At 39.9% G+C, this 27,870-nt stretch overlaps 1 protein-coding gene across 1 annotated transcript; it reads right to left on the reverse strand.

Annotated features, from left to right (window-relative positions):
• Nucleotides 1–3,613: 3,613 nt before the first annotated feature.
• On the reverse strand, nt 3,614–20,863 carry LOC126161928 (60S ribosomal protein L35a). Its single transcript, XM_049918102.1, has 4 exons — nt 20,733–20,863; nt 20,217–20,514; nt 16,536–16,694; nt 3,614–3,683 (listed from the first exon to the last, which is right to left on the reverse strand). The coding sequence occupies exons 2-4, from the start codon at nt 20,493–20,495 to the stop codon at nt 3,660–3,662; spliced, it is 462 nt and encodes a 153-aa protein (XP_049774059.1). The 5' UTR covers nt 20,496–20,514; nt 20,733–20,863; the 3' UTR covers nt 3,614–3,659.
• Between the last annotated feature and the right edge of the window lie 7,007 nt (nt 20,864–27,870).

Here is a 27,870-nt window from a genome sequence, read left to right on the forward strand (position 1 = left end):
CAACAACGACCAAGTGTGCAAGCAATATCTTGGGTAGTATGCTGTAGAGGAGCAACAGTATTCCTAGTGAGAGAAGCACTCAGTGGTTCAATCTATAGTAGGCTTCAATTGCCTTACCAACTATCACTACAATAAGGACTACAGTTCATTTAAAATTACTTGATAGTTGACGTCTGTCATTCACTACTACAGGGTTGCTGCATCTGCTGCCTGCCACCACTCAGTAGTAGGCAGAAGATGAGCACAGCAGGCCACTTCCCAAATGCTGTTAATGTGTAATGGAAGCAACCGCCATGAGGTATGATGGAAATAGCGGATGCTCTCTTAACATCTTGATTTTGAGTGACCAATGACTGACCTTCATAAGATGACAGGTATTGTAGCACTGAATTTCAACTTATGTCCTAACCTAACCACAACCTTGCAATTTTCCCACATATACGATAAAATGGGGTCGACAATCTACGGCAGAACTAAAATCACCATCACTATGTTCACAGCTTTTAAGGCTAACATCTAAAAGCATGTTCATGGCATTTACGGCTAACATCTACAGACAAACTCAAGTCAGAAAAATTTTACATATTCATTTGCATCTTCCGCAGAAAAGTTTCAGTTTTAGCAGTAAAAGCAAACTGATTTCTCACTGTCATTGGTTACCTGAAACTATTCTGACATTGGTTACAAAGGATGTTGCATTACCAATTTATGAGGAGTCCTGGTTGGCACTTGGCTGCAGATCATATTCGACACAAGCGCATTCCAAACTCAAAAAGAATAACATGAGGGAAAGTAAAAGCAAATAAAAAATCAATACAATCACGAAAATAACATGGCAAATTATTCTATATAAAAAACTGCATTTAAACCAATAAATTTAACAAAAATGACACTACATATTTTGATTGGTATTTCAAAAAATAAATATGTTTGCACTTTACGAGATTCGAACCTTCATCCTCCTCCACATCAAGTTTCTATGCTAGCCACTTCACTATACCCTTACACTCCCAAGGTTAGTAGAATTTATAAATGTGGTGCACAAACCCCTTTATTGAAAGCTTTAAGAAATTTGGCTTCATGTAATGCCATGCAAAGCTTCTCTAAAACACATCAATCTGAGTGGTTATTGCAACTGTATAAACGATGCTGTATTCTGTCTTGTGCAGATGGAGCCAGTGTTGTGTGGTTAGTGCTGATTGTGTGCGTTTTGAAATACGAAATAAAAAGGGTGAGACCCAGGATTCGGGATCCAAACACATCAAGAAAAGATAGCAAGCAGGACAAGGCATTGGAAGTTATGATATCTATTAACACAAGCAGCTCAAGCCAATGATGGATGAATCCTTGCTGAATTGGTGTTTTACCTGACATAATTAACGTTAACCCAATTTTGCTAGTGCTTGACAGAGCATGGTAATAATTATGAAATATGTCCTACTGAATATCTTAGGCCGTCAACCAACTTTCAGCATCTTAGGCAACAGTCATCTTAATTGTTACCACCCCTAAACACACACATTTTCAGCAACAAAACCACACTATCACTCCTGAATTGTGTGAATGGAGTGAGGAAAAAACTGTGCTTATGTGGTCCCTTATGTGGCATTTTACTGAGATAAGTTAGGACTTGTGTATTTCTAATCAAGCTCTATAGATAAGTATAGTGCCACGTTTGTCCTCGGTACGCAGAACAAAAGAATCAACTAAGTGAGTTCATAACTCACGTGTCATGAATGTATTCTCACTTTTTAAGTTTCACAATTCTTGACTCAAATTTGAAACTTGGTAGCAAATGTCCCGTGGCACAAGAATCTGAACAATAGACCCTGCAAGAAAATGTCTACAGCACACCATGCACTGCAAAAACCTACAAAAGAACTCATGAAGGACTCTTGTTTAGGAAGGACTTGGGGAGCTAGCTGACACTAGAAACTAGTCTAATGAACACCTACTGTTTATCTCAACCTCCAGATGCCCACACACTTGCTGTGGTGTAGCTCCTAGGCAATGCTTCTTCCAAGTTCAGGTCTTGTCAACACATGCAGTGCAATTTGCAGACATTTATGCATGCACTTACTTGCACCCTGGCAAGAACTCTGTTGCACCAACAGGTCATGATCACTAACCTTTTCACAGCCCTCTTGTTTTACAGAAGCATCACCAAAACCTTTTAGTTTTTCTTACCACAATTAGATTTAGAATATTTATTTTACCTAAAAACTTAATTTAGACAAAATATTGTTTGTAAGAACTGTACAACCATGTACACAATTCAAAAATTATCTTTTACTATGCAGAGAAACAGCTTACCTGCATAGAATTGTAAAAGCTGGCAAAATTGTAATGTTAAAATGGCACCAGAAGCATAAAGATAACATAACCTCCATTCAGCTCACCTTTGCAGTGTTCACATACCTCCCATGTTCTTGTTGCACCACTCAGAAATGGTGTGGTTGCAGTTATTGCCAATATAGGTAGGCAGGAAAATGGCAACAGTGTTGAATATTTCAAGGAACCAGTGTAGCAGAAAGGTATGCGTGCAATCACATGATGAGTAAGAGGTTGTGATTTCCACAATGTTTTGTCCCAAGATCTGGACATGAACAGTAACGGGCTTGGATAGTGCCAATCTAAAATACCATTTCAAACTAACACATTAGAAAAAAGATCATTAACTGAAACATTTTAGTGTACTTCTGACATTTATATACACTCACCAATTAAATTCGTGTATCGGTATTCTTAATAAATCTCTCTTGATACATGTAGTGTCAATTTTAATAGAGGTTATTAAAAGTGAGTCAAAACTTGTGCTTTTGCAATAATATGGTAAAGGAATAAAAACAATGATGATGATGGGCTTAGCGTCATTGGCCGGGAGGCCCCTTACGGGGCAGGTCCGGCCGCCTTGATGCAGGTCTCACTACATTCAACACCACACTGGGCGACCTGCACACTGGATGGGGATGAAATAATGAAGACAACACAACACAGTCCCCGAGCGGAAAAAAATCCCTGACCCAGCCGGTAATCGAACCCGGGCCCCTTAGGTCAGCAGTCCATCATGCTGACCATTCAGCTATCAGGGTGCGAAAGTAATGAAACATTTGCACTTCTGTAATTCTGGTTTTACCTTCCACCTGATTACATAAATTAAGAACTCATATTTTATAACTTTCACATATTCACATCCTCTTACCATTTCATGTTAAAATGGATGAGTTTATTGATTTATTTGTCACTACACTTTTTAAATGTGCGCGCGCTGGGTCAGGGATTTTTTCCGCTCAGGGGCCCGGGTTCGATTCCCGGCTGGGTCGGATTTTTTCCGCTCAGGGGCCCGGGTTCGATTCCCGGCTGGGTCGGATTTTTTCCGCTCAGGGGCACGGGTTCAATTCCCGGCTGGATGGGATTTTTTCCGCTCAGGGACTGGGTGTTGTTTTGTCTTCATCATTTCATCCCCATCCGGTGCGCAGTTCGCCCAGTGTGAGTGTGGTGTTGAATGTAGTAAGACCTGCGCACGCACACACACACACACACACACACACACACACACACACACACACACACACACACACACACACACAATAAATAAATTTCTTGGGACAAATTACACAAAAGTGTCTTTATTGAGTCACAACATTAAATATAAACATTCAAATCCGTGAGGGATACAGCATCTGCAAAAGAAGAAAAACAAAATAAATAATTACAAACATTAGACAATATTTCGAACAGCTTTCCATTTTACAGTGAGTTACATAGCATTACTTGGTAACAGGCAACTGTCCGCAGCAAGGTACACTAATGACATACTATTAGTCATGAAACAATATACATGTGATAAAACCAGCCTGCAACCAGAAAGGATTCATTGAATTACTTTTAAGGGATCCAAGGAAACCTAAGTACTGGCACAGTGGAATTTGAACCAAATTATCCTCAAGTGATAATACAATGTAAGTGATATTTCACTCAGGGGAACAGAACTTGTTGCTAGTATCAGATTTTTCACGAAGTTCCAAAAGTTTCCCTGAACTAATGACACCATAGCACTCAAAATGCACCTGCAACCTCACACCAACAAATTTTTAAATTTCACTGTCAAGGAATAAAAATCCACCTGCACAAACAAAAAATTAATGTTAATTTCTCAAACCATGGAAGAGCAATGGGTGCATTGAAAACTTCTCTAAACACACATATGACGTTACTGTTACAATTGTTTGAAACTTTACATTCACCTGTTATAAGGTATCCATGTCCAAAGTAGTAGACTACCAACTGTAAGCACTGTTACAACCAACTCTGAAAACAAGACTGTTACGCAACACGTTTAACAAATTAAAGACCAGCTGTATACAAGTGCATCCACAGAGGACCACACACTACGTACCAAAACAAATTACAAGAACCAATAATTCAAAATTACAAATGTTAAATCACTGTCATTCAAGATTTGAAAAAACGCTATGACATTGCAAATCCAACATTTTACAACACCACACACAAAATATCTTCACAAAACAATTAGATTTTAATAAGATCTCTAAAAAATCAGGACATTCCAAAATTCCACTGATAATCAGGAAGTCAGACAGCCTCATGAAAATTGGTAAGACCAAATGAGATCACCACAAACTGGCCTTCCTGTTAGCTCAGTCTTCTTTACTGTGCAATGAATGAGTGCAGTTCCACAACACTGCCCATGTCTGGTCTGTTTCCTACATTTTCCTCCAAACCTCCTGACTGACACTTTCCTGAGAGCATCTCTATCGTGTAGCTTTTGCAATCCTAATTCCTTGAGGCCTTTGTATTTGCACCATTTAAGTCTAGTACCATTTTTTTGGTAATGTATGAATCTGACTGGTTTGCCTGTCCTAGTACATTGTGTGCCCCACTATTTGAATTTTTCACAATCTCAACTGTGATGTTTCGGCGATATTCAAGATTTCCCTGCAAATTTCTACATTACGTTGTGATTGACACATTCATGTTTTGTTCCTGGTCATAAAATTTTACTCACGATTTTAAATGTTTTCCTTCTAGTATTCTGTATTAAACAGTAGGTGTGTATGATGAAAATAGTGCTTCTGGTTTGATCACTGTAGTATAACATTTTACAGGGAATGCATTTTTGTTAAACGGAAACTATTTTCTCAATTTTGAATTTTTTTTACTTATGTATTACTTTGTTATAGCCAGTCCTGAGCTCATTTGTTGCTATCTTTATATAAATTGTGAATTTAGTTCCTTTTCCCCAGATGAAATTAAATTCAATTTTCCCTGGCTGCCTGTGTAATATTTCACTGTCTTGGGCATCAGTGATGCCATCCGCACAAGGTTGGACAATCTAAGTTCCAGCCAGTGTATTGGTGCTGTTTCTGCTTCAAGTTCCTTAGTTTTTACAACTGTAATGAGGATAAATAGCTTTTCATTTAATCACAGACAATCTGCAATTTAAGATAACTCAATCACAATTCAAGACAAATGGAAAAAAATCACTAATATTTCAGGTGAAAATGCAGTGCAATTTGGCTCATTCCACATCAATAAACGTACACTAATGTACAAGCACCTGCCTTTGTATACTTACAACTTTTTGTACTGAGTAAGAATATATTACTGATTAGATTTTTGAATAAACATGCTACTTGAAAAATGATATAAAATTCGACGTGCGACTGAAAACCCATCTTAAACCAGACATAAATCATAATTTTATGCGCAGATTCAGCTGAGAATAGGTTTAGGACACACAGCCATGCTATATTCTGATTTTAGTACAATATAGATTTTTAATTTCAGATCCATGCCTGCTTATGGATGAAATACATGACTTAAAAGTTAGAACTTTTCATACACAGTACAATTTGGCAATTGGTAAAGTAAAATCAGTGAAAACTGCTTTCCCATAAAATAGAAGTACAGTTACGTAGCAATCAACTTAAACCAAAAAGCAGCAATTAAACAATCGAAAATGAGAAGTCTGTAGTTTTAGCACACTATAAAACTGGAATAATTTTTTTCCACTTCAGACTGTATACTTATCTAATACTGTATTGTTCAGACAGAGTAAATTTATTGCCTTCCTGATGTGATGGTGCTTTTATGATTTTAAACGTGTTGGTCTGGAATTAGCAAGTATATTTAGTAGACTGGCAACATAAGGAGAAGCATGGAATGCATGAAGCTGATTAAGGGATCTTTTTTTCTAAAGAAACTTCACATATTTATCACATGCCTGGCACTGTCACACGTACAAGCAACATACTGCCCTGACTGTAACATTGCAGTTGAAACAACTGGAATTTATTCATCTGCTTCAAATGTATTAACTGAATGCTGCAGCATCATTAGAAACTGCTTACTTTGTTTCTATTGAAACCAATGGGCTAACTTTTGAAACCCGGAAAATATCCATCTGAATCCGGGGCCGAGGAACTAACCAATAGGAAGTGGTCAGGACAGAATATGGGGAAGAGGACAAGATCAGGAGATGGAAGTCATGGCATGTAGAAGCGAGGCAGAGCTGTGGCCCACACAAGCGTGGGCCACAGCTCTAAGCCACAAAGACAATAGAACAGGAGGGGCAAGCAGTCAGAGTAGATAGTGATGGCATAGGAAACCAGGAGCAGGGACTTTCAAATTTAAAGGGGAGGGATCCCAGATTGAACCAGAATACTATCAACGCAGTTAGTGCAAAAAGCACCACTGGCTAAACGGATACCATGATGGCGAACCGGGTCCAAAAGGAGCAGTGTGGAAGAGGCAGCTGATCCATAAATTTGACAACCATAGTCCAGACAAGATAAGTAATACCCTGTACAGGCAGAGAAGGATCACATGATCCGCATCCCAACAGGTGTGGGCAAGAAAGGAGGACACTGAGTTTACATGAACAGCCAACCTTCAGACGATGCAAGTAAGCTTGTTAAGACAAAGGCCAAGACACTGAACGGGGGTCCATGGTCAGGCACTGGGTGTCCAAGGTAGCATTCCAGATCAAGATGGACTGTAGTACAATGACAAATTCATCACTCTCGACTTAAGGGGGCAGAATTGAAAACCATGCCAGTGTCTATGTGAAAGTGCATTGGACAGCACACCAGAGCTGTCGTCCCGCAGAGGCCATCAATTGGAATCTAGCCCAAATACAGAACTCTTCCACAAACAGAGCAGGGGTGGCCAACAGTCTGGCAGATGCCACAAGTCCACTAATAGCAATGAGAAAATTAATACAGAGCCCTGTTCTCTGAACACCATTCCCCTGGGTCTGCAGATAGCAGAGAACAATGCCAACCCGGCCTGGAAACGATCGGTGGGATAGCAATTAAACAATAAAAATCAGGAGGGGCCCCGAAGACCCCATTCCTGCAGCATAAGGAAGGTGTGATGGCGCCAAGCTGTCGTAGGTCTTACGTAGATCAAAGAAAACTACGAGATGCTGCCACTGAGAAAAGGTGTGCCGAACTGCGGTTTTCAATCAAAGCAGATGATCAATCTGACCATCTCTCCTGAAAGCTGCACTCAGGGTATATACACGGACAAAGAAAAAATTCCTTGATTTCCCAAATAAAAATACACTTTTCCCTTGGTGAACACACACTTTTTCCATGTTAAGTGACAATATACTTTCCCTCGGAACTGTGAAACTTATCAATCCTTTGAATAGTTTAGGTTTTGTACACCAGCATAGAACTTCCAGACACTTTAGAACACAAAATATGGAATAAAAGTGCATTTTGGATGATTTTTGATGTGCAGCAACATGTCCATTGCATATTTTCATATTACATAAGTATAAATTCGAATTCCACTAAATACAGTATGTACCAAAGCATTGAAATCTTTGGTTGTGATGCATTTTTCTAAGTCAGCCATAGGTCTTGTCACGTAATCTCGCCAGCCAATGAGCGCAGATATTCAGAGCACAGGACACGTGATGTAGTCAGCCAATAGCAACATCACTTTTAAGTAAAGCAAACAAACAGAAAAAGTTAAGGTTTGAATTAATAAACACAATGTAGCTACAAGATGAGCTAAACTTTCACATACAATATTCATCCTGAACATTGATAATCTGCCACTCAAGCTAAGCTTTTACGTATATTGGTCTTTTTGTATCTAATACAGTAAGACACATCACACAAATGTGCCAGTAAAATTTTAAATAATGACAAATTTCTTGTCTTCTGGGCAAGAAATTCTTCTAAGATGCTGGCCCCCAAAGAGTTAAGCTTTAAATGAGAGTCAAAAACTCTGATTTAAGAAATTCATGGCCCATTTTACAAATAACAAATCATTTTGCGTAAAAGGAAATTACGTTGAAAGTAACGGGTTTCAAACCAAGATTCGCAATATTTTTCCATGACCTACTAGAAATAACAGTTGCCATAGAGTGCCAGAAAACCAGCATTACTGCGCATGCGCAGCTACGATGACATAGGAAGCCACATGTTCACACATATATATCATTAAGAGGTCTCACAGTATGTCATAAAAGAAACAGGACATCAGAAGATACCCCAAGAACGCTGGAATTTTGCAAACCATACCAAAATGTGCCAATACTGTGTTATCACGTTTGGTTCTTTATTATTGCAAAACGCCATACATGCCAGAAGCTGAAAACGAGCACTTTAAATTCAGCAAACAGTTGTAGGTGCCAGTAGTTTGGAATGTAACAATTTCATTTCAAATAAATTGACAGCCTCTGCAGGAAAGATCAATAAAAGCAAAATTTCTTTAGCAAAGCGACAAAAATAACTTCATCGTTCTGCAAGGTGATTAATGTTTCGACTGCCAAAAATGTGGAAATAAAATCAGAAAACTGAACATAACAACACAGTTTAGCTTTCCGTAATTATGTGAATGTATTTTAATTCACTTCATAGCTCCCGGCCACAGAAATTCATTTTGTTTTCATTTGTAAGCTAAGAAGAAACAGTGAAATCACCAAACAAACATGGGTCATGTGCAGACTACCCCCTTCCTCACTCCAATTCAGACTGCCCCACGCATGTGCGAATCTGGCAGCTTTGGTGCACCGGACAAATTCTTCAAGTAGCCAGAAGCAGGAAAAGATATTGCTCATTTAAGTGCTCGTTTTTCTTGCGCGCCGTTTGAGAGTGGCAGTAGAGAGACGGCTTTAAGGTGGTTCACTGAACCTTCTGCCAGGCACTTTATTGTGAATTGCAGAGTAACCATGTAGATGTAGGTACGTGATTCAAGTGCACATGCACACGAGTCCACTGGCAACTGCTCAGACAAACCTAATGTCACTGAAAACCAAAACAAAATTCCTGGAATCTTAAAAATCTCAGGTTTTTCCCAGTTTTCTCCCAAATGAAAAAGTTCCCAGGTTTTTCCCAGAGTATATACACCCTGCCCACTGGTAAGAAGTTGAAAAGTTGACATCCATTTTAGTAAACAGGGGACACTGGTCAGACTGAATGGTCAGTAAAAATCAAGGGATGACAGAGCTTTGCCAGGTTAAGGACAGGAACCACAATACTCCCTCTCTATTGAGAAGAGGAAACACCTTTAAGCTAAATGCAGTTGAACACCTGCAGAAGATACTGTCATGGGGGGATTGAGGTATTGAAGCAATTGGAGCTGAATCATGGGAAGAATCAAGCGCCACAAGACACTCCCATTCAGTAAATCTTTCACTGTAGGATTCCGCCCGACGAGGGGTAAAATATAAGTGGGGCACTTCAGTCCACTATTTCCAGACAAGGAAGGCTGTCACCAAAGCTGCCACAAAATGGGTCACAAGGTGTTTCACAAAAACTGATGGATCTATATACAAAGGCCAAGGCCCGGAATGGAAGACTGTCACTGACAACCTCGAAGGATGCGGAATGTAGCTCACTACCGTGACGAAGGGACAGAAGAACCTAGAGAGACAAAACATTTCGAACACATCCGTTTGCTGGTTTGATTAAGTGACAGGCTTTGATGCAAAGACATTTACATATAGTAAGAAATGCAGAGGACATGTGCAATGATGATCACAGATAGCGGTGCCAAATGCCGTGCTCCACCATCGAACTGTCCAATGGCAAATGGGGGCCGTCAAGCAGGGAACAGCAATGCCAGCTGAGTGGGATTATCAGACACATCACAGACAACTTCATCAGAACAACTGAGGTATATAGAGGCCAACTGGCACAACAGAAGGCCCACTCTAGTAACCTAGACATCAGGAGGTAGGAAGGGAATGAAGCAACATGAAGGTGACACTATCAAAGGGATCATGTGGTGACCAGTGTAAGGAAGGAAGAAGGGGAGGGGAAAGAGCAAAAGATCAATGGCAGAGAAAGTGCTATATGTGGCACTAAAATGAGTAGGGGAACCATCATTAAGAAGGTACAGTCATGGTCCACAAGAAATTGGTCAATGAAGTGCCCATGACTACATGAATAAGCACACCCCAGAAAGGGTGATGGGCATTAAAATCCTAGAGGAGGAGAAATGGAGGGTGCAGTTGCTGAAGAAGCCGATGTAGGTGGCCTGCTAAGAGATTGCTAACGATGAACACAAAGTCCAAATGGACCTGGATGGCAACTGCTTCCAATGCGGTACAAAATGGGTTGCATGTACTAACAATATCCATACAGAACAATGTGCAGATGTCACCAGAAGCCCTCAACAGCCAACCCAGTTTTGACAAAGGATCGACAAAGGGTCAGTGAGTGAGCATCAGAAAAATGTGTTTCCTGAAGAACAACAAGCTCCTAATTAAAAGGCAATACAGAACTGTAGTTCTGGGAAGTTGACAGCAGTATCCATTCCAACTCCACTGAATAAGCACTGGGTAGATATCCAAATTGCAGGCAAATAGGCTGGAGCCAATCACACTCCCTGATCATATGTAGCCAATGAGAACAAGGTGAAACCCATGAATAAGAGGTCAGACTCAGGTCGCAAAGTGGAAGTCGGTACCGAGTTGATGTGTTGGGAGGGCCTAATCTCTTTCAAAGGTTGAGAATAGGAGGACACAGCCGGAGAGCAGGCTTCTACAAGATCCGGAACTGAAAGACAGTAGGCGACCTTGAGGCACACAGACTGTGTCCTGTGGCCAAGATGTTGGGAGCGGGCCTCTGGCCAGAGATGCCAGGATAATCCCGCACAGAGGATCTGTCCCAAGAGGTAGCACCATCACCAGCAGGTACCAAAGGGGTGGAGGTGAGGGGTGGAGCGACACTCAGTGGGGAAGGTGTGGGTACCACAGGGGAGGTATGGGACTGGGGTAAGAAAGAGGGAGGAGGGAGAAAGGTAGTAACAGAGGAAACAGTAGAACTCTGTCAAATTTCTGATGAGTCTCAGTGTAAAAAAACAATCCAGGAACTTTTGTGTCTTCTTTTCTTTCTTTCAGGCTGGGCAATCCGGTGTGTGAAGAGCGACGGTTGTAAAAATTAACACACACAGCTGACAGTGGAAGAACACAGGGCCCCCTAATGAAGTGGGTGTTCACAGTCACAACATAGAGGGTCTGTCGAAAATTGGGAAGACGTGTTCCCAAAGCACTTCATGGGTGCGGGATATAGTTTCACGTCTTACTGGTAACATGAAACCTTGACCTTCTCTGGTAGAGTATCTCCGTCAAATGCCAGAATGAAAGTGCCAGCATCGGTGCGATTGTCCTTTCTGCACATGCTGAACAAAATGAATGCCCTGTCATTCCAGATGGGCCTGAAGCTCATCAGTTTGAAGGATGAGGTTTGTATGAAAAATGACTCCCCAGACCATATTCAAAGAATGGTGAAGTGTAACTGACACTGACACTGCAACAACGCGAAGAGGATCACAAGCATGAAGAGCTGCAGATTGGATGCCAGAAGAATTTCTGACGAACAGGGAACTGGACAACATTTTACTGAGACTCCACTTCGAACTTTTCTTCGACATTTTCCACAAAAAGTAATGGCTTTGTGGCAGTGAATGTGTACCGTCCATCCTAGCAGACCGGGTAGCGGGCAAAGAGTTTCACCCCAAGCTGGCATGCCTGGTCCCCCTAATCAGGGCAGGGAAGGTACCAGGGGCATAAGCAGCATAATTCAATGATCCGTTACAACTCAAAGAAATGGCCAGATTTTTGGAGCTTAATACATCATTTCATACACACAGCATCTGCCCCCATACCACCCACTCTGATCCGAGGTTCACGCCATGGCATCACCCAGCCACAGCAAGGGCCATCTGGCACGGTAGATGTTGCCGAGAGTTCTCATGCTCCAGAATGACATGCAACCAATCCTAGGCATACATGGGCAGGCAACAGCTCAGGTATCAGAATTGCGATCCCTGTGTTGTCAGGGGCATCAGTCAGATGAGTACATGCTAGCTCCACCAAATGGATAGACTAGATGTGCTGATGACAGAAGGGCAAAGGGGGACTACAGTGGGGGAGGAAGCGGGGAAGAACAAGGGGAGAAGAACCCACACTGTAGACACTAAGGAGGGAATTCCTCCCCAAATTCCTCACACTACAGACAGAAAATTTAGAAGTGGAGGACAAAACCTGAAGAGGGGCCAAAAATGTGAAAAAGGGAAGATGGAAGAGAAAATGCACAGGGAACAAAACTGCAAAGAATACAGGGAACCTGGTGGATAGCCACGTCAATGTAAGTAAAAACACCAAGAGGGGAAAGAGAGGGCAGTAGGGAAGGGGAGGGAGGGAGGGAGAAGGCGCACAAGAAATACACCCCAGGAGGGAAGAATGGGCCACAACAGCTCAGGGACCCATGGGTGCCATGCACAAACTAATGAAAAAACCGAGAGCCCTGAGAGATAAAGTCTCGTGGAGCAGCTACATCTTTAAATTAGCAAATTAGCTCAGTTTCTCCTACTGTTATCCTCAAATATTAATCAACCTCATTATGAAAGCATGAACAAATGGTATCATAGCAAAGGCACTCACTAATAATACAGATGCTGGTGTTCTGTAGTTCTTTACCATCATCAAAGTAAACCACAAAGGAGTTATGTTGCTTTGCTGTCCCCCTAATGAAAACCTTACCCAACATCAATGACTCTTCGTTCTCTGTGAAATATATCAAAATGATGTCGCCAAACTTCAAGATTTTCTTGCAGGAAATGGTGTCTTGTCATACCATAACTTCTTAGAACCAGTTCCTCTATAAACATTTCCGTAATTGCATGACATATCTAGTGTATCCCCATCTTTGAGAAGATGCACCAAATACTCTTCCACTTCAAGTTTCCCAGGACACTTCACGGCATTGCAGTCTTCTGATACCAAACAGCACACATTTTCTTGATCAGTTCCTTCTAGTCATCTTTCATGGGTATTGCAGCAAACATGAATGGCATTTGGATGCATTACAGAACACGGAAAGTGAGTGTGTAGCAGCAGGACAACGCACAACTCTGACGCAAGTTCACAAAATTTTGAATGCTCAATTCACTGCCACATTACTTAAAATAGGTTCAATACCTTCAAAGAACCTGAGGACTTTACGTTTGATCTTATCAAGCATTCCTCCCCCTCTTGTTTTGCAGGGAATGCTCAGATGCCAGCCTCCATCTTTAGTTTCCTTTCCTGCTTCAACCACCACCACAGAAGCACCAAATTTTTTTGCAGTTTGCTCTATACTCCTGCTGCTATGAGCTGGGATCAAAATTTGAACTTTGCTGGAATGACTTCAATGATGCACTGTTATTTTTTATTCAGTAATTGAAACGTCTAACGATATAAATTTCTAGCATTACTTCACAATTCGCGTTTCCACAACATCAGTGGAGTTCACACCAGCAGTTACTGCTATAGCCTTGGTGATGGAACTTCGTGCTTGCTGAACTTCCCACTTTATGTCACCCATTGAACCCTTTCATTAATTTGTTTAATCTTACCAGCTGAACCTCTAAGAGAGGCTTGTGAAGTATTCTACAGAGTAACAAGCATCAACTGCATATATGCAATCCTTAGTGAAATTCTTGCTCACCCTAAGGTAACATAGTTGCTTATGAGAAAATTCTTACAAGCATCTGGGACATAGCTTCTGGCTAGGCTTCAAAACTATTATGCTCTGATTAAAATGATTAACAAATTGTAGTAGCAGGCAGGTGGCGGGGAGGGGGGCAGTGTCGCCACCATGGATCTACCCACATTTTAAGTACTGCGGTTCCCATGAAACAGGCAACACAGCGAGCATGTGGCGCTCAAAACAAACTATGATTGGATGGCAGCTGGCACTCTACTTGCTGAAACGTAAATCATAAAGTAATTTTAAACTGAGTATAATAAAGTTTCAAAGTGTCAACATCAGAAATATCAATTGACTGTAAATCCTTTCTAACTTCACATTTGTTTTTCCAAAATGTGATTACAGCAGGTATTGCAAACAAACTGAAATTTCAAGATCAGCAGATGTTACAATACAGAAACTCTGAAATATTTGTAAAAAAATATCCAGATCTAAGCTCTATGTCCAGTGACATTTCTTTCACTGGATTAAGATTTCTTACCACAATTAAGTTACAGATGCTTTTGACAATCAGTGCCATCTCAACCACAAAAAAATTACCAAGCATTTCTTGATTCATTTCATAACATACACATTACCGTATTTTACGGACTAAGACACTTTTTTCTTTGAAAAATTGCCTCCAAAATTCAGGTGCATCTTATACTTTAAATTAGCACCAAAACGGTATTCATATGATACAGGCTATGAACTGAAAGAAACAACACGTGCAAAAGACCATGAAAGCAGAGTAGCATTTCAGCCCTCCACCAACACAGAGAGAGAGAGAGAGAGAGAGAGAGAGAGAGAGAGAGAGAGAGAGAGAGAGACTAAATGTGCAAATAGGGGACAGGATGAAAGCTGACCAAAACTAGATGACGTATTGAAATGGATTTAAGGACCCCCCCCCCCCCAAATTGGCACGGGAATTAATACAAAAATGATTCAAATACACACTCTTAAGCTAGTGTTACAGTGAAACTTAAGGGCGGAGTTAGTTTAAACTTAATACAACAATCATTTTCAAGTGCAGAACAATGAGAAAACCACCTGAAATACCACCAGGTGTTGTTCACATACATGACAAAGGTTAGATGGATGAGGCTGGAATGAAATTATGGATTAATGAGACAAGGGAAAGTGCTTTATTGAAGAAGATTTCTGTTCTTGTGCTAGATCAGTTTAGTCATCTTTAAAACTCTGTGAAAGAAACAGACAGGGAAATACATAGTTTGCTATTATTCCGGGAGGACTCACTTCACAACTACATCCTCTTGTTTAATAAATAAACCATTTAAAGTGTGTATGAGAGAATAGAACATATGGACGACTGAAGAAACCAAACACAAATTCACACCAAAGGGAGCTTTACAACAACCTACAATCAAACAAGTGTGACAATGGATTAAACAGTTGTGGTCTAGAGACACCGAAGACACTGTTAATCCTTTCAAGATGTGCGGCATACATAACACTATCTTATATATTCAGTTTTATGAAATAAGAAATTTTTAGCCTGGCTTTGCGATAATAAAGGGTAAAAGTGTTATTTTTAGTAAAATTGCGTATTTTATTCCGCAGTCACTTCAAGTGCATAAAATATGTTTCTTCAACCACAAAAAAATTTCTAGGAGTAAGCTGATCACTAAACACCAGAGAGGAACGGGCAGTTCAAATAAACTTTCTTTAACAATGGTGGAAAACATTCTGACAATGTTTTCAACAGCTGCTTAAATACTGTTGTTAATGTAAGTAATGAATTTTCAAAACTTTTCACAGGTCATTTCATCCATGAGTAGGTATCAGTCTAAAATTAAGCTATATAGCTCCTTAAGCTTAAACAATACTCTCTAGACATAACATGACAGTGATTGGAGAACATACAGTGAAGACATTGCTGCCAAAGATATCCAAAATTTAGCAACAAAACATTTTCATCAATTTTGTAGGTGTGTATATATTGACTGAGGGCAGCAGCTATTGTACAACAATCACAAATAACATTTCCAAGTGTCATATTACCAATTCTTGAATGAACAGATACATAAAAATTTAAGGTTTAATACTGGTTAAATATAGTTGCAATATAGCACACATGTAGGTGGTGTATATTTGGGGCACCGATCTACGGGAGGCCGTGGAAATGGAATGAAAGGAAATATCGAGCTGAAACTTTGTATCTATCCATGACAACTTGAAAATTGCCAAACAGGGATACTTTGTCTACCTGTATGTGAGACATCAATAACTTACTGAATGTATGATGCGAAGTGAACAGCATTTGACTGATGTACTTTCTAAAGATAAGCCTAATGCAAATTCTAGCCCTAAGAATATATCAACTCTTAAAGCTTAATATAATTCCTTGTTTCCAATTTCTATATGTAAATAAATATGAACTATGGTCTTCCACACAATCACATGAACAAAAACAATATTATGACGAATGCCAATTATTAAATCAGACAACAGTGTACTATTTACCAGTAAACTCATCAATATGTACATTAAACTACAATGAAATAGCAAATAACTCACAATTCTTATGCGATGACCCATTGCCTTCGAAGGAAGATTTGTTTTGAACTTTGCTCTCACTGCTCCAGAACATCCATGTGGCCTCGTCACTTTGCCCCACACAGCCCTAACTTTCGTCTTCTTTGTTGATCTACCAGGCACTGGTGTCTTGTTCTTTGCCTTAAAAACAAAACTATCCTTGTTAAAACAAGTAAGCACAGTTCAGCTTTAAAGCTGTTTATTTTGTAGTTACTATCCTACAGGAACAATTTTTTAACATACACAAATATATTTTTAAAACGACTCAAAAATCTAACAAATTCATGCAAAGACATTGTGCAAGAACCTTTCCACATTTAACTCACTAAAATATGCAAAAGGTCTGAAGTTTCATTTCAGACAGAAAGAACTGATTCAACACTTAGTTACTTATATTGCAGCAGCCATAGTAGATATTAGAATAAAATTAACCACCCCCATCCATTAATTAATCATTGTCAAATTGGGAAATACGGAAGCGTCCGATCCCGCCCGTCTGCTTTGACCCATGACGTCACAAATATGGTGGAAACAAAAACAAACACACACACTTTCCACAAGAAGCCTAATGACACTAACGGGACAAGCGCAGGAAATGGGGTGTTTTGGGTGGGGGGGGGGGGGGGGGCAAACTAAATATAAACAAATTTAGACGCCTTGCGTAGCTACAACGTGTAAGTGAAGACAGCCTTGCATGAATACCCACCCACCTCCCCAGGGGTCGTAACCCCTGCAACCCATAGAAGATAAAGATGCTTCAGAAGCTGATTAGTGTTTTTTGTCTTAAAAAAAAAAAATCTCACGAGATAGAACGAACAGATCAGAAAAGTAAATAAAATAAAACAGAACTAGAGACAGCCACACTCAAACCAAACTCCGCGCCGTCATGACGTCACACACGACAACACCCTTACGTCACGGGTCAAAGCCGATGCGTGGGATCGGACGCTTCTGTTGACCCTCAAATTGCCAGTACCATTGCTTCATGTGGCATCTGCACCTGGTACCTTAACTTCAGATATGGTAGGGCCCTATCTCTGTGGCACATCCATTAACCCTTTCGCTGTTACAGTAGCAAGTTCTCTTTACTTTCCACACTGAGGTGGCTTTTATTATGGCTGTGCGGATTGCCAAATGTTGGTGCCTGTTCTGAGAGGTGGCATTCTGGTCAATATGATATACAATTTTCTGAAAACTAACAAGCGAAACAAATTTATTTTAGCACATATATGTGCATCAGTTTGACATCTTCGCACAGTAAAGGACTGCCACAGTTACTGTGTTACATCAAATGTAAATGTAACACCACATGAAACTCAGGATTTTGCAGAGGCAGAAACGCATTGCATAAACTTTGCATTCAGACACCCATAAGCACTGAAGGAAAATCCAAGCGATGCATGCACTCATGTTCACAATAGCCGGGGAACAGTGTAGCACATGTTTACATTCACAGCAACAAAACTATTAGTGAGGCCATTGTGACAATACAAAGCAAACTTTACAGCATGTTAATTGTGATTACATAATATTATGCTGCACACAACTTGCAGCGGTTGTAGCTAGTCACAATGTTAAGTGTTGCCTTTCCTCTATTGTGCTTGGATGCCAGTCTACCCTGTTCCAGGTAGGCCCCATTGAATTTTCTGATCTATTAAACATATCTGTGTGTCACCCACCGTTCATCACGTGTGAGTCATGGTTTTTGCTAATTTTATTGCCATCATCCTTGCATACATGTAATAGTCTTTCCTGATTACATTAATCTTCAAACAATAGCTTCATCTTTAAACAAAGCTGCCATCTGCAGCCATCTCCAACTTTTTTGTGCAAAAAATTTTTAAACATTTATGGCAGTCAGAATCCATGAAATTGAAATATGGCCTGGCCCCAAGGAAATATCCTTAGTAGTACCGGGAACTGAACCTGCATCACTTGCACAGCAATCATTAAACGCCAATAAATTACAGTTACTGCCCAACAATACCATATGATACTTCCTCTCTCTCTCTCTCTCTCTCTCTCTCTCTCTCTCTCTGTGTGTAAAAATTAACACTGGGAAGTACATAGTCACAACAATATACACAAACTTTCGCAATAGCACAGAAATATCAAATACTTAAGACACATCTAAAGAACCAATTTTTTTAAAAATACATCATCTAACTAAAGGTGAATAAACAGATGACAGCTCAGGTGAGCAGCTATCCATAATGAAAATGTTTTTCCGAGGAGGGGTACACTGAATGGGAAAAATTGTCATACGTATGCCTACATATACTATGCTCTTTACCACACTACTCTCTAAATTTCATGAATGAATTTAGTCCACCATTTGTCCGTCGGCCATATAGTATAACATTTCGAAATCATTTACAGTCCTAACACACCATTGGCAAAGTCACTTTATTGTAACCACAAACAGTACTCGGCATTTCCACAAAATAGGGAAACATCCTTACAGTGTGCATGCACACTCTTTACCACCACATGACAACGGTCAAATGCTATTACAGTTTAATGCGATTCATCAATGAATATCCTTACTTAGACCCACTAAAGTTTTTGTTTTATTTCTTACAATACAGAAACCACAGGCATTACAGCAAGAGTAGTAAATTTCATTAACATTATACAATGACAATGTTGTCAGTTGGCTTTAAAGAACTTTAAATTTAGAAAATTTCTTTCCTACAACTAAATGTATATAAAATTAAGATGTGACAATAATTAAAATTAGCTGTACTCAATAATTAAATTATCACAGACAAGATGAAACTCTCCTCCCAACCCAACTTGAGGAGTGTCTGGAGTTGGGTAGTGTGCACGTACCACTGCACATACACAGCATACTGCCACCAACGTAAATTCAGCACTGAGTAAAATCTAGCACAGGACGTATGTTCGAAGTAGGGATACACTGTTTAATTAGTTTGACAATTTTTTGACCAGTTATTGTGACCCTTGAATATACCTGTAACTGTTCTTTAGTCGAGTGTGTTATATGAAAATAGCATGTAGGAATGACATTTTACTGACTAAAGATGCTATGCAAGAAGCACTGCTAGAAGAACTCAACTGTGGAAATGACTTCTGTGATTCTGAAGCTGACACTCTTACAGCAGTTATGGACAATGAAATGTCTACCATGTCTTCATTTAGCAATGAAGAAAATAGTCATTCACAGCAAGAATGTTCATTATTGGAACACAGCTGTCCCTAATTGATCAGCCCTGCCAGCTGCCAACAACGTTAAGTCCGTATTCAAAGAGTGAGGAAATAAACAGACTTATTAATTGAGAACACATTCACATAACATGCGGATTTGTTTACATCAACAGTGCTAGCTTCATCTAAGTGAACTGTAAATAGAAACACACAATGCTATAATTAACAACTTGCCAAAGTTCGGAAAGCTTATGTAGAAAACTCCCTGTGCACGAAACAATTTCCCAAACAGACGTCAGCCCCTACCTGTAAATTTATCTTCCAAAACATTTCTATCACACAACTAAGCGATTTTTAATCTAAGTGCTATCCGGCGGATGTCCTCCCACCCGTATTTAATATAATGACTTACTTAGAAATAGTAAGAACTTCGGGGCAAGAATGGTTTCGTTAAATGAAGTTTCTTGATACAGCATTACAGCAGTTTTAACTCACCTTATAAACATAAACACAGCGTTTACCAACGTAGAACCAGCTGTCTGCTTTTTGACTGCAACCTTCGATTTTCAAAAGGGCGGTGTTCTCGTGCTGATTTCGTAAACCACGCTTGTAGCCTGTGAATATCGCTTTAGCGTACAGTCGACCATGGCGTTTCTTTGGTCGCTTCTTCAGTTTAGGTTTCTCTACCTCCACTTTCTCCTTAGCAGGCTTAACTTTCTTATCCTTTGGTTTCTCCGCACTCTTCGTCTTTGCTGGCTTCTCTACATCAGCCATTTTACGAAGTCAACAAATCCTAAACAGAAAATTAATCAAATATATTTCACACACCTTATAAAACAACGTTACACAAACTTTAAATCTACGACCATCATAATAATTACTATCCCACAATAGAAATTGCTTATTACGGACGTAACTATAAACTATGTGGTAAAGATTCATACGGTATTTAACGACATTACATAGCCCCAATTATTATTTCACACAACTGAAAAATATACGCTCCCTTACCACTTCACCAACCGGAAATATACCTCTACTGCTCTAAAGGAAGAACCATGTGGAACATCAAAGATATTGTTAACTGTATAGCTGTCCCACTCAAAGATAATCGTAATAACACCAGAGTCCATAGCTTCATAATAATTCAATATAGAAATAATTCAAAATTAACCTATACTAGTCATTCATATTTATTTTCGTTTTTATCAGTGTCTCTATTATTAATTTAAATGAAAAATAATGTTTTTGACTTGACAGAGAGTCAAGAGCGATTAACACTCGACAGAACGGAAAACAAAATTCCATATGCAACAAAAACTTGCACATAACCTCCTCTCCCCTCCAAATCTCATCGGACAGTCAACTGGCCTATAGTAGCAACCTACTGTATCGCCCAGGTGGCAAACAAGTCAGGAGATAAGTGTCCCAACGTGTTTCACTATTCTCTGCTGAGATATATACCAGTATTTTTCAAGCTATGGCAGCAACACAAAGACGTTCAGAAACATTTCGGCTCTTCTACACAGAATGAATGAATAAATGAATGAATGAAATTTTATTGTCGTTTAGCTATTACAGCAATTGACAAAGTCAAGTTACATATATACAAGTTATACAGCATATATACATGGGTTAAAGATCAATATGTGACATAGGTTTTACATAAAATACAATATTTAAAATGAAATAATATGAAAACATTGCATCATAACTGATTCAGTTAAAGAAATTATGCTGCACTCTCCAAATCGGTACCACTATGATATTTTACAGTCGTAAAATTCCTGAAGTGAGTAGTATGGATTTGCAGCCAATCAACTGAACAATTTGTCTTTAAATACATCAAATGGAGCTTCTACCCATTCTAGTGGCAAATTATTAAACATCTTCATACCCACCACTTCGTAGCTGTTCAATGACTTGGATAATCTGTAGTAAGGTATGTCAAGATTGCTACTATTCCTGGTTCCATGAAAGTGTACATCTCTTCTACGCTGGTATTCTGATAAGTTGCTCTTTATGTGCAGTAGGGCAGTGTAAATATACATGTTTATCACAGTTAATATTTTTAAGTTGATAAACAGTGGTTTGCAGTGGGCCAGTTTATCACTGTTTGTGATAATTCGAATTACTTTCTTCTGAAGTACCAAAAGTCCTGAAGGTGTGAGCTATTGCCCCATATTAAAAGCCCATAAGATATAATACTTTGAAAAAAAGCAAATTAGGCTGATCTTACATAGGCCGCAGGTACATGGTTTATTAAATTCTTTAACAAATACACCACTCTAGACAGCCTTGCACTAATGTATTTAATATGTGGCTCCCAAGTCAGTTTAGTATCTATAACAATACCTACGAACTTAACACTATTCTTGAAGACTTCTGCTGGCGGATCTCTCAAACTAAATACAATCTTTTGAGTTTTACTCTCATTAAGCAGGAACCCATTAGCTCGGAACCAGACTGATGCCTGTGATATTGTGTCATTTGCCACAGTTTGGAGCATATCAATGTCTGAGCTGATATTGAAAAAAGTGGTATCATCTGCATAGAGAATGGAGTGAGTATTTATGTAGGATGGTAGATGGTTTGTCATTAGGATAAATAGCAGAGCTCCTAATACTGAGCCTTGTGGCACACCGCACTTAACTTCAGCTAGCTGTGATCTCTGTTTACCAATACAAACAATTTGTGTACGGTTGCTGAGGAAAGATTCAAAAATGTTGTCGACTTCACTGTCTGTGATTCCGTAATAAACTAGTTTGTTGAGGAGTGAAATATGTTCCACAGAATCGAAGGCTTTGCTAAGATCACAAAAGGTAGCCTGAGCAAAATTTTTTCTTTCATAAGCATTAAGCACTTTTTTAATCAGGGAGTCAATGGCATGGACTGTGGATTTGCCCTTCCTAAAGCCAAATTGTACCAAAGTAATAATGTTATTACACGTCAGATAATCACACAACTGGGAGTTGATAATGGATTCCAAAACTTTAGATAAAATAGGTGTCAGGGATATTTGGCGATAGCTAGATGGGCAATTTTTGTCTCCTTTCTTGTAAATGGGCACTACCCTGGATAATTTTAATACTTCTGGGAATACTCCTTCAATTAGACATCTATTTATACATTTAGTAAGAGGATATACTATGTAGCCAATTATATTTTTAACATATTACAAGAAATACCATATATATCTTCACTATCAGAGGGTCTAAAGTTATTTACAAGAGTTAAAACAACATCTGGTGTGACCTCTGTTAAAAGGAATTTATCGTTCAGGGTGTAGTCTACAGTATGATATTTAATGAGATCAGCAACAGTCTCTTGTGGCCTCACAATGCTTTCCCTAATTTGGTTAACAGATTTTATACAGTAGTTATTAAATTCGTCTGCTGAAATTACTACCTCAACTTTCTACTTGCTTTTGGCCACTGAATTTATTATAGTCCATGCTTTTCTGCATTTATTTTTTGATGACTCAATACTGACTAGGTTATGTTGTTTTTTGGCCTCATTTAAAGCATACTTATATTCCTTTTGTGCTCTTGAGTACCTTTGTTTAGCCATATCAGTTTTCTGAAGTCTGTAAGAATCTCTATACAACAACAACCTTCTTTTCATATTGGCTAGTTGAGTGGTATACCATGGACTCTTATCCCTATGTCTATTACTGTTACTTTTAGGGTTAACTTTACATTTGTATTGAGGGCAGTTGGTCTCGAATATACACTCCTGGAAATGGTAAAAAGAACACATTGACACCGGTGTGTCAGACCCACCATACTTGCTCCGGACACTGCGAGAGGGCTGTACAAGCAATGATCACACGCACGGCACAGCGGACACACCAGGAACCGCTGTGTTGGCCGTCGAATGGCGCTAGCTGCGCAGCATTTGTGCACCGCCGCCGTCAGTGTCAGCCAGTTTGCCGTGGCATACGGAGCTCCATCGCAGTCTTTAACACTGGTAGCATGCCGCGACAGCGTGGACGTGAACCGTATGTGCAGTTGACGGACTTTGAGCGAGGGCGTATAGTGGGCATGTGGGAGGCCGGGTGGATGTACCACCAAATTGCTCAACACGTGGGGCGTGAGGTCTCCACAGTACATCGATGTTGTCGCCAGTGGTCGGCGGAAGGTGCACGTGCCCGTCGACCTGGGACCGGACCGCAGCGACGCACGGATGCACGCCAAGACCGTAGGATCCTACACAGTGCCGTAGGGGACCGCACCGCCACTTCCCAGCAAATTAGGGACACTGTTGCTCCTGGGGTATCGGCGAGGACCATTCGCAACCGTCTCCATGAAGCTGGGCTACGGTCCCGCACACCGTTAGGCCGTCTTCCGCTCACGCCCCAACATCGTGCAGCCCGCCTCCAGTGGTGTCGCGACAGGCGTGAATGGAGGGACGAATGGAGACGTGTCGTCTTCAGCGATGAGAGTCGCTTCTCCCTTGGTGCCAATGATGGTCGTATGCGTGTTTGGCGCCGTGCAGGTGAGCGCCACAATCAGGACTGCATATGACCGAGGCACACAGGGCCAACACCCGGCATCATGGTGTGGGGAGCGATCTCCTACACTGGTCGTACACCACTGGTGATCGTCGAGGGGACACTGAATAGTGCACGGTACATCCAAACCGTCATCGAACCCATCGTTCTACCATTCCTAGACCGGCAAGGGAACTTGCTGTTCCAACAGGACAGTGCACGTCCGCATGTATCCCGTGCCACCCAACGTGCTCTAGAAGGTGTAAGTCAACTACCCTGGCCACCAAGATCTCCGGATCTGTCCCCCATTGAGCATGTTTGGGACTGGATGAAGCGTCGTCTCACGCGGTCTGCACGTCCAGCACGAACGCTGGTCCAACTGAGGCGCCAGGTGGAAATGGCATGGCAAGCCGTTCCACAGGACTACGTCCAGCATCTCTACGATCGTCTCCATGGGAGAATAGCAGCCTGCATTGCTGCGAAAGGTGGATATACACTGTACTAGTGCCGACATTGTGCATGCTCTGTTGCCTGTGTCTATGTGCCTGTAGTTCTGTCAGTGTGATCATGTGATGTATCTGACCCCAGGAATGTGTCAATAAAGTTTCCCGTTCCTGGGACAATGAATTCACGGTGTTCTTATTTCAATTTCCAGGAGTGTATTTAAGAAATAATGAAAAAATCTATCAAACAATGTATTGGCAGAGCCCTAGCATTATTGTGTGACCAGTCATAATTACTGAGTGAGACCATGAAATTAGACAATTTTTCTTGCGTTATTGGTCTTGTGATGACTATTTTAGGCTCTTTAAACTCCTTATACTCCATGTTAGGCCTATCTGTACCTATTTTTACCCAAACTGAGTCATGGTCTGAGAAATCGAAGACAGCTACATCTGAAGACAGTAACTCTCTATTGACATTTGTAAGTATGTTGTCGAGACAAGCGGACTGTCTTGTGGGTTTGCAGTTCGTAAAAATGAAGTTGAATTGTCGTAACAGGTTTTTAAATTCATTTACAGTGTGCACATCTTTGTTTACATCAAATTTGGCATTGATGTCACCACCAATCACAATACTATATTTCTTCCACTGAGGACTAAGAAAGAAATTTAGTAAAGTCTCAAGTTTTTCTAATAATATTAATGGACTTCCATCTGGTGTTCTATAAAAAGATACAATAGCAATTTTTAAATGATCCAGATATACGCCTGTGGCTTCAAAATGTATCACACTGCACAAAAATCTTAGATCTAGTTCATTACTACAATTTATTAATCCTTTCTTAATGTAAATTGATACACCCCCATGAATATGTTGCTCTCTGCTAAAACTGTTTGCTAAGTGGAAATCATCTAGTACATGGAAAGATATTTCATTTCCTTTACACCAGTGCTCACTTAAGCATAATGCATCAAATAAGTTCTCATTTGGAAATTCATTTAAAATTATGTGTTTTCCACTTATACTTTCAATTTTGAGATAACCTATCTTGAAAGACAAAGTTGGTGAGTGGTTTTTGTTAATGGGGCATTCATCATTACTGCTATATTTCTCTCTAGTGTTACTGACATTTATTATATTATTCTTATCTTTAATCTGGTCATCCAGTGTGAATCTGGGCAAAGCTGTTGGTCTCAGCCCTTCTTTGCTACCTCTAAAAAAGAGTTTTCCTTAAATCTAAGTGGTATTGACTTAGAGCTCTCGATTTTTGTTATGCCTAACTCATTGGCTAGTTTTATGATTTCATTACTCACATACTTCTTTCCGAGTTGATTCAGATGGAGACCATGAACAGTGTGAAATCTTGAACCTAAGTTAGTTATGTTTACAAAACAGACATTTTTAAAGTATTTACAAATTTTCTTCATTTCTTCATTTACTCTTGTCACTTCAACATTCACACACGACCAGGATGGAAGATCATGCCGAAATGGTATTGAAAAGATGAGGATTTTTGTATTTTGTAGTTCCTGCAGTTTCTTCTTTAATGAGGACAAGAAATCTTTTCCTTCATTTCTCGCTATGTCTTTTGATCCAGCCAGAAAAACTGCCAGTTCCATGGCTTCTGCTGGTGAAGATCCTGCTACATCTTTAAATTTTGCACTAGGTTTTATTGTGGCTGAGATATGGTGGCTTGAATTGTTCTCAACTATATCCCTTAATTTCCTTCCTTGACTGCCTGCATATAAATGTATTTTCATAGGCCTAGGTCTGCAATTGCGGTTTGCTTTCTTGTGGTTTTCAGTTTCATTACTTCTACTGACAGTTGACGTAATATTTTTACTGCACCCATTATTCTCTTTACTTCTATTGACAGTTTCATTACTTCTATTGACAGTTAACTTAATATTTTTACTGCGCCCATTATTCACTTCACTTCTATTGACAGTTGATGTAATATTGTTGCTACACCTATTACTCACTTCACTTTCATTAACCTTACTTGTGTTAACCACATTGACTTGTGAGTCTACTTTAATGTTTTTTTCTGTAGCAAGAACACTAAATCTGTTTTCCAAGGGTGGAAAGTTTACACAGACTCTACCGCTGCAGTTGGAGCAGCAGGAATTACAAATGCCGACACTATGGTGCTCTCTAATTAGTACAGATTAATGATTTGCACATTTAATTGATTGAGAGACTGATTTTTATTCGATCCCATTTGATTATATTATGTACAAGGTGTGTAACTCTAACATGGGACAGGTCAACCAAACCTAATATCTCAAAATATTTAGCCTATATATTACAATATAGAGCATCATACTACAAGTTATTTACAGACAAGGATAGGTCAATTATTATCCGCAAAGTAGCTATAAAATTTTATTGTAATAAAATGGGAAACTTACGACAACATCATTTTTCGCCACAATCTCCTTTCGTTTCAACACACTTGGTCCATCGTTGTACAAGCTTCCTGATGCCCTCATAAAAGAAGTTGCTAGGTTGAGCTGCGAGCCAGGAATGCACCGCTTCTTTCACTGCTTCGTGCAAGACAAATCGACGGCCCCTTAATGCTTCTTTGAGCGGACTAAACAAGTGATAAAAGAGGCTAGATGGAGGATGATCCAGTAATTCAAATTTGAGTTTCTGGAGCGTTTCAGCAGTATGCAGACGGGCATTGTCGTGCAACAACACAAACCCTTTTGACAGCAATACTCAGTCTTTGCTTTGAATTGCATGCTTTAGCCTGGCAGTAAGAATCTTACTGTAACGTACGCTGTTTATTGTTGTGCCCCTTTCCCCATAATGTTCCAGTACTGAAACTTGTGCGTCCCAAGAAACAGTAAGCATCAGTTTTCCTGCGGACGGTTGGTTCCTGAACGTTTTCTTGCATGGCGAATTTGGAATTTTCCTTTCCGTACTCTGCCGTTTACTCTCCGGCTCGTCATAGTGGATCCACGTTTCGTCACCAGTGATGATCCTGTCTAAGAAGTTGTCCCCTTCGTTATCATAGCGATCCAAATGTTTTTTGCAGATGTCCAAAAGTGTTTATTTCTGCAACTGTGTGAGTTGTTTTCGGACCCATCTTGCACAAACTTTATGAAACCCAAGTCTGTTGTGGATGATTTTGTAGGCAGGACCATGACTAATGTGCAGACGATATGCCACTTCATCGATAGTTAATCGTCTGTCTAAGAGAATCATTTC

The sequence above is a fragment of the Schistocerca cancellata genome, chromosome 2 (genome assembly GCF_023864275.1).
Source record: "Schistocerca cancellata isolate TAMUIC-IGC-003103 chromosome 2, iqSchCanc2.1, whole genome shotgun sequence".
Taxonomy (NCBI): domain Eukaryota; kingdom Metazoa; phylum Arthropoda; class Insecta; order Orthoptera; family Acrididae; genus Schistocerca; species Schistocerca cancellata.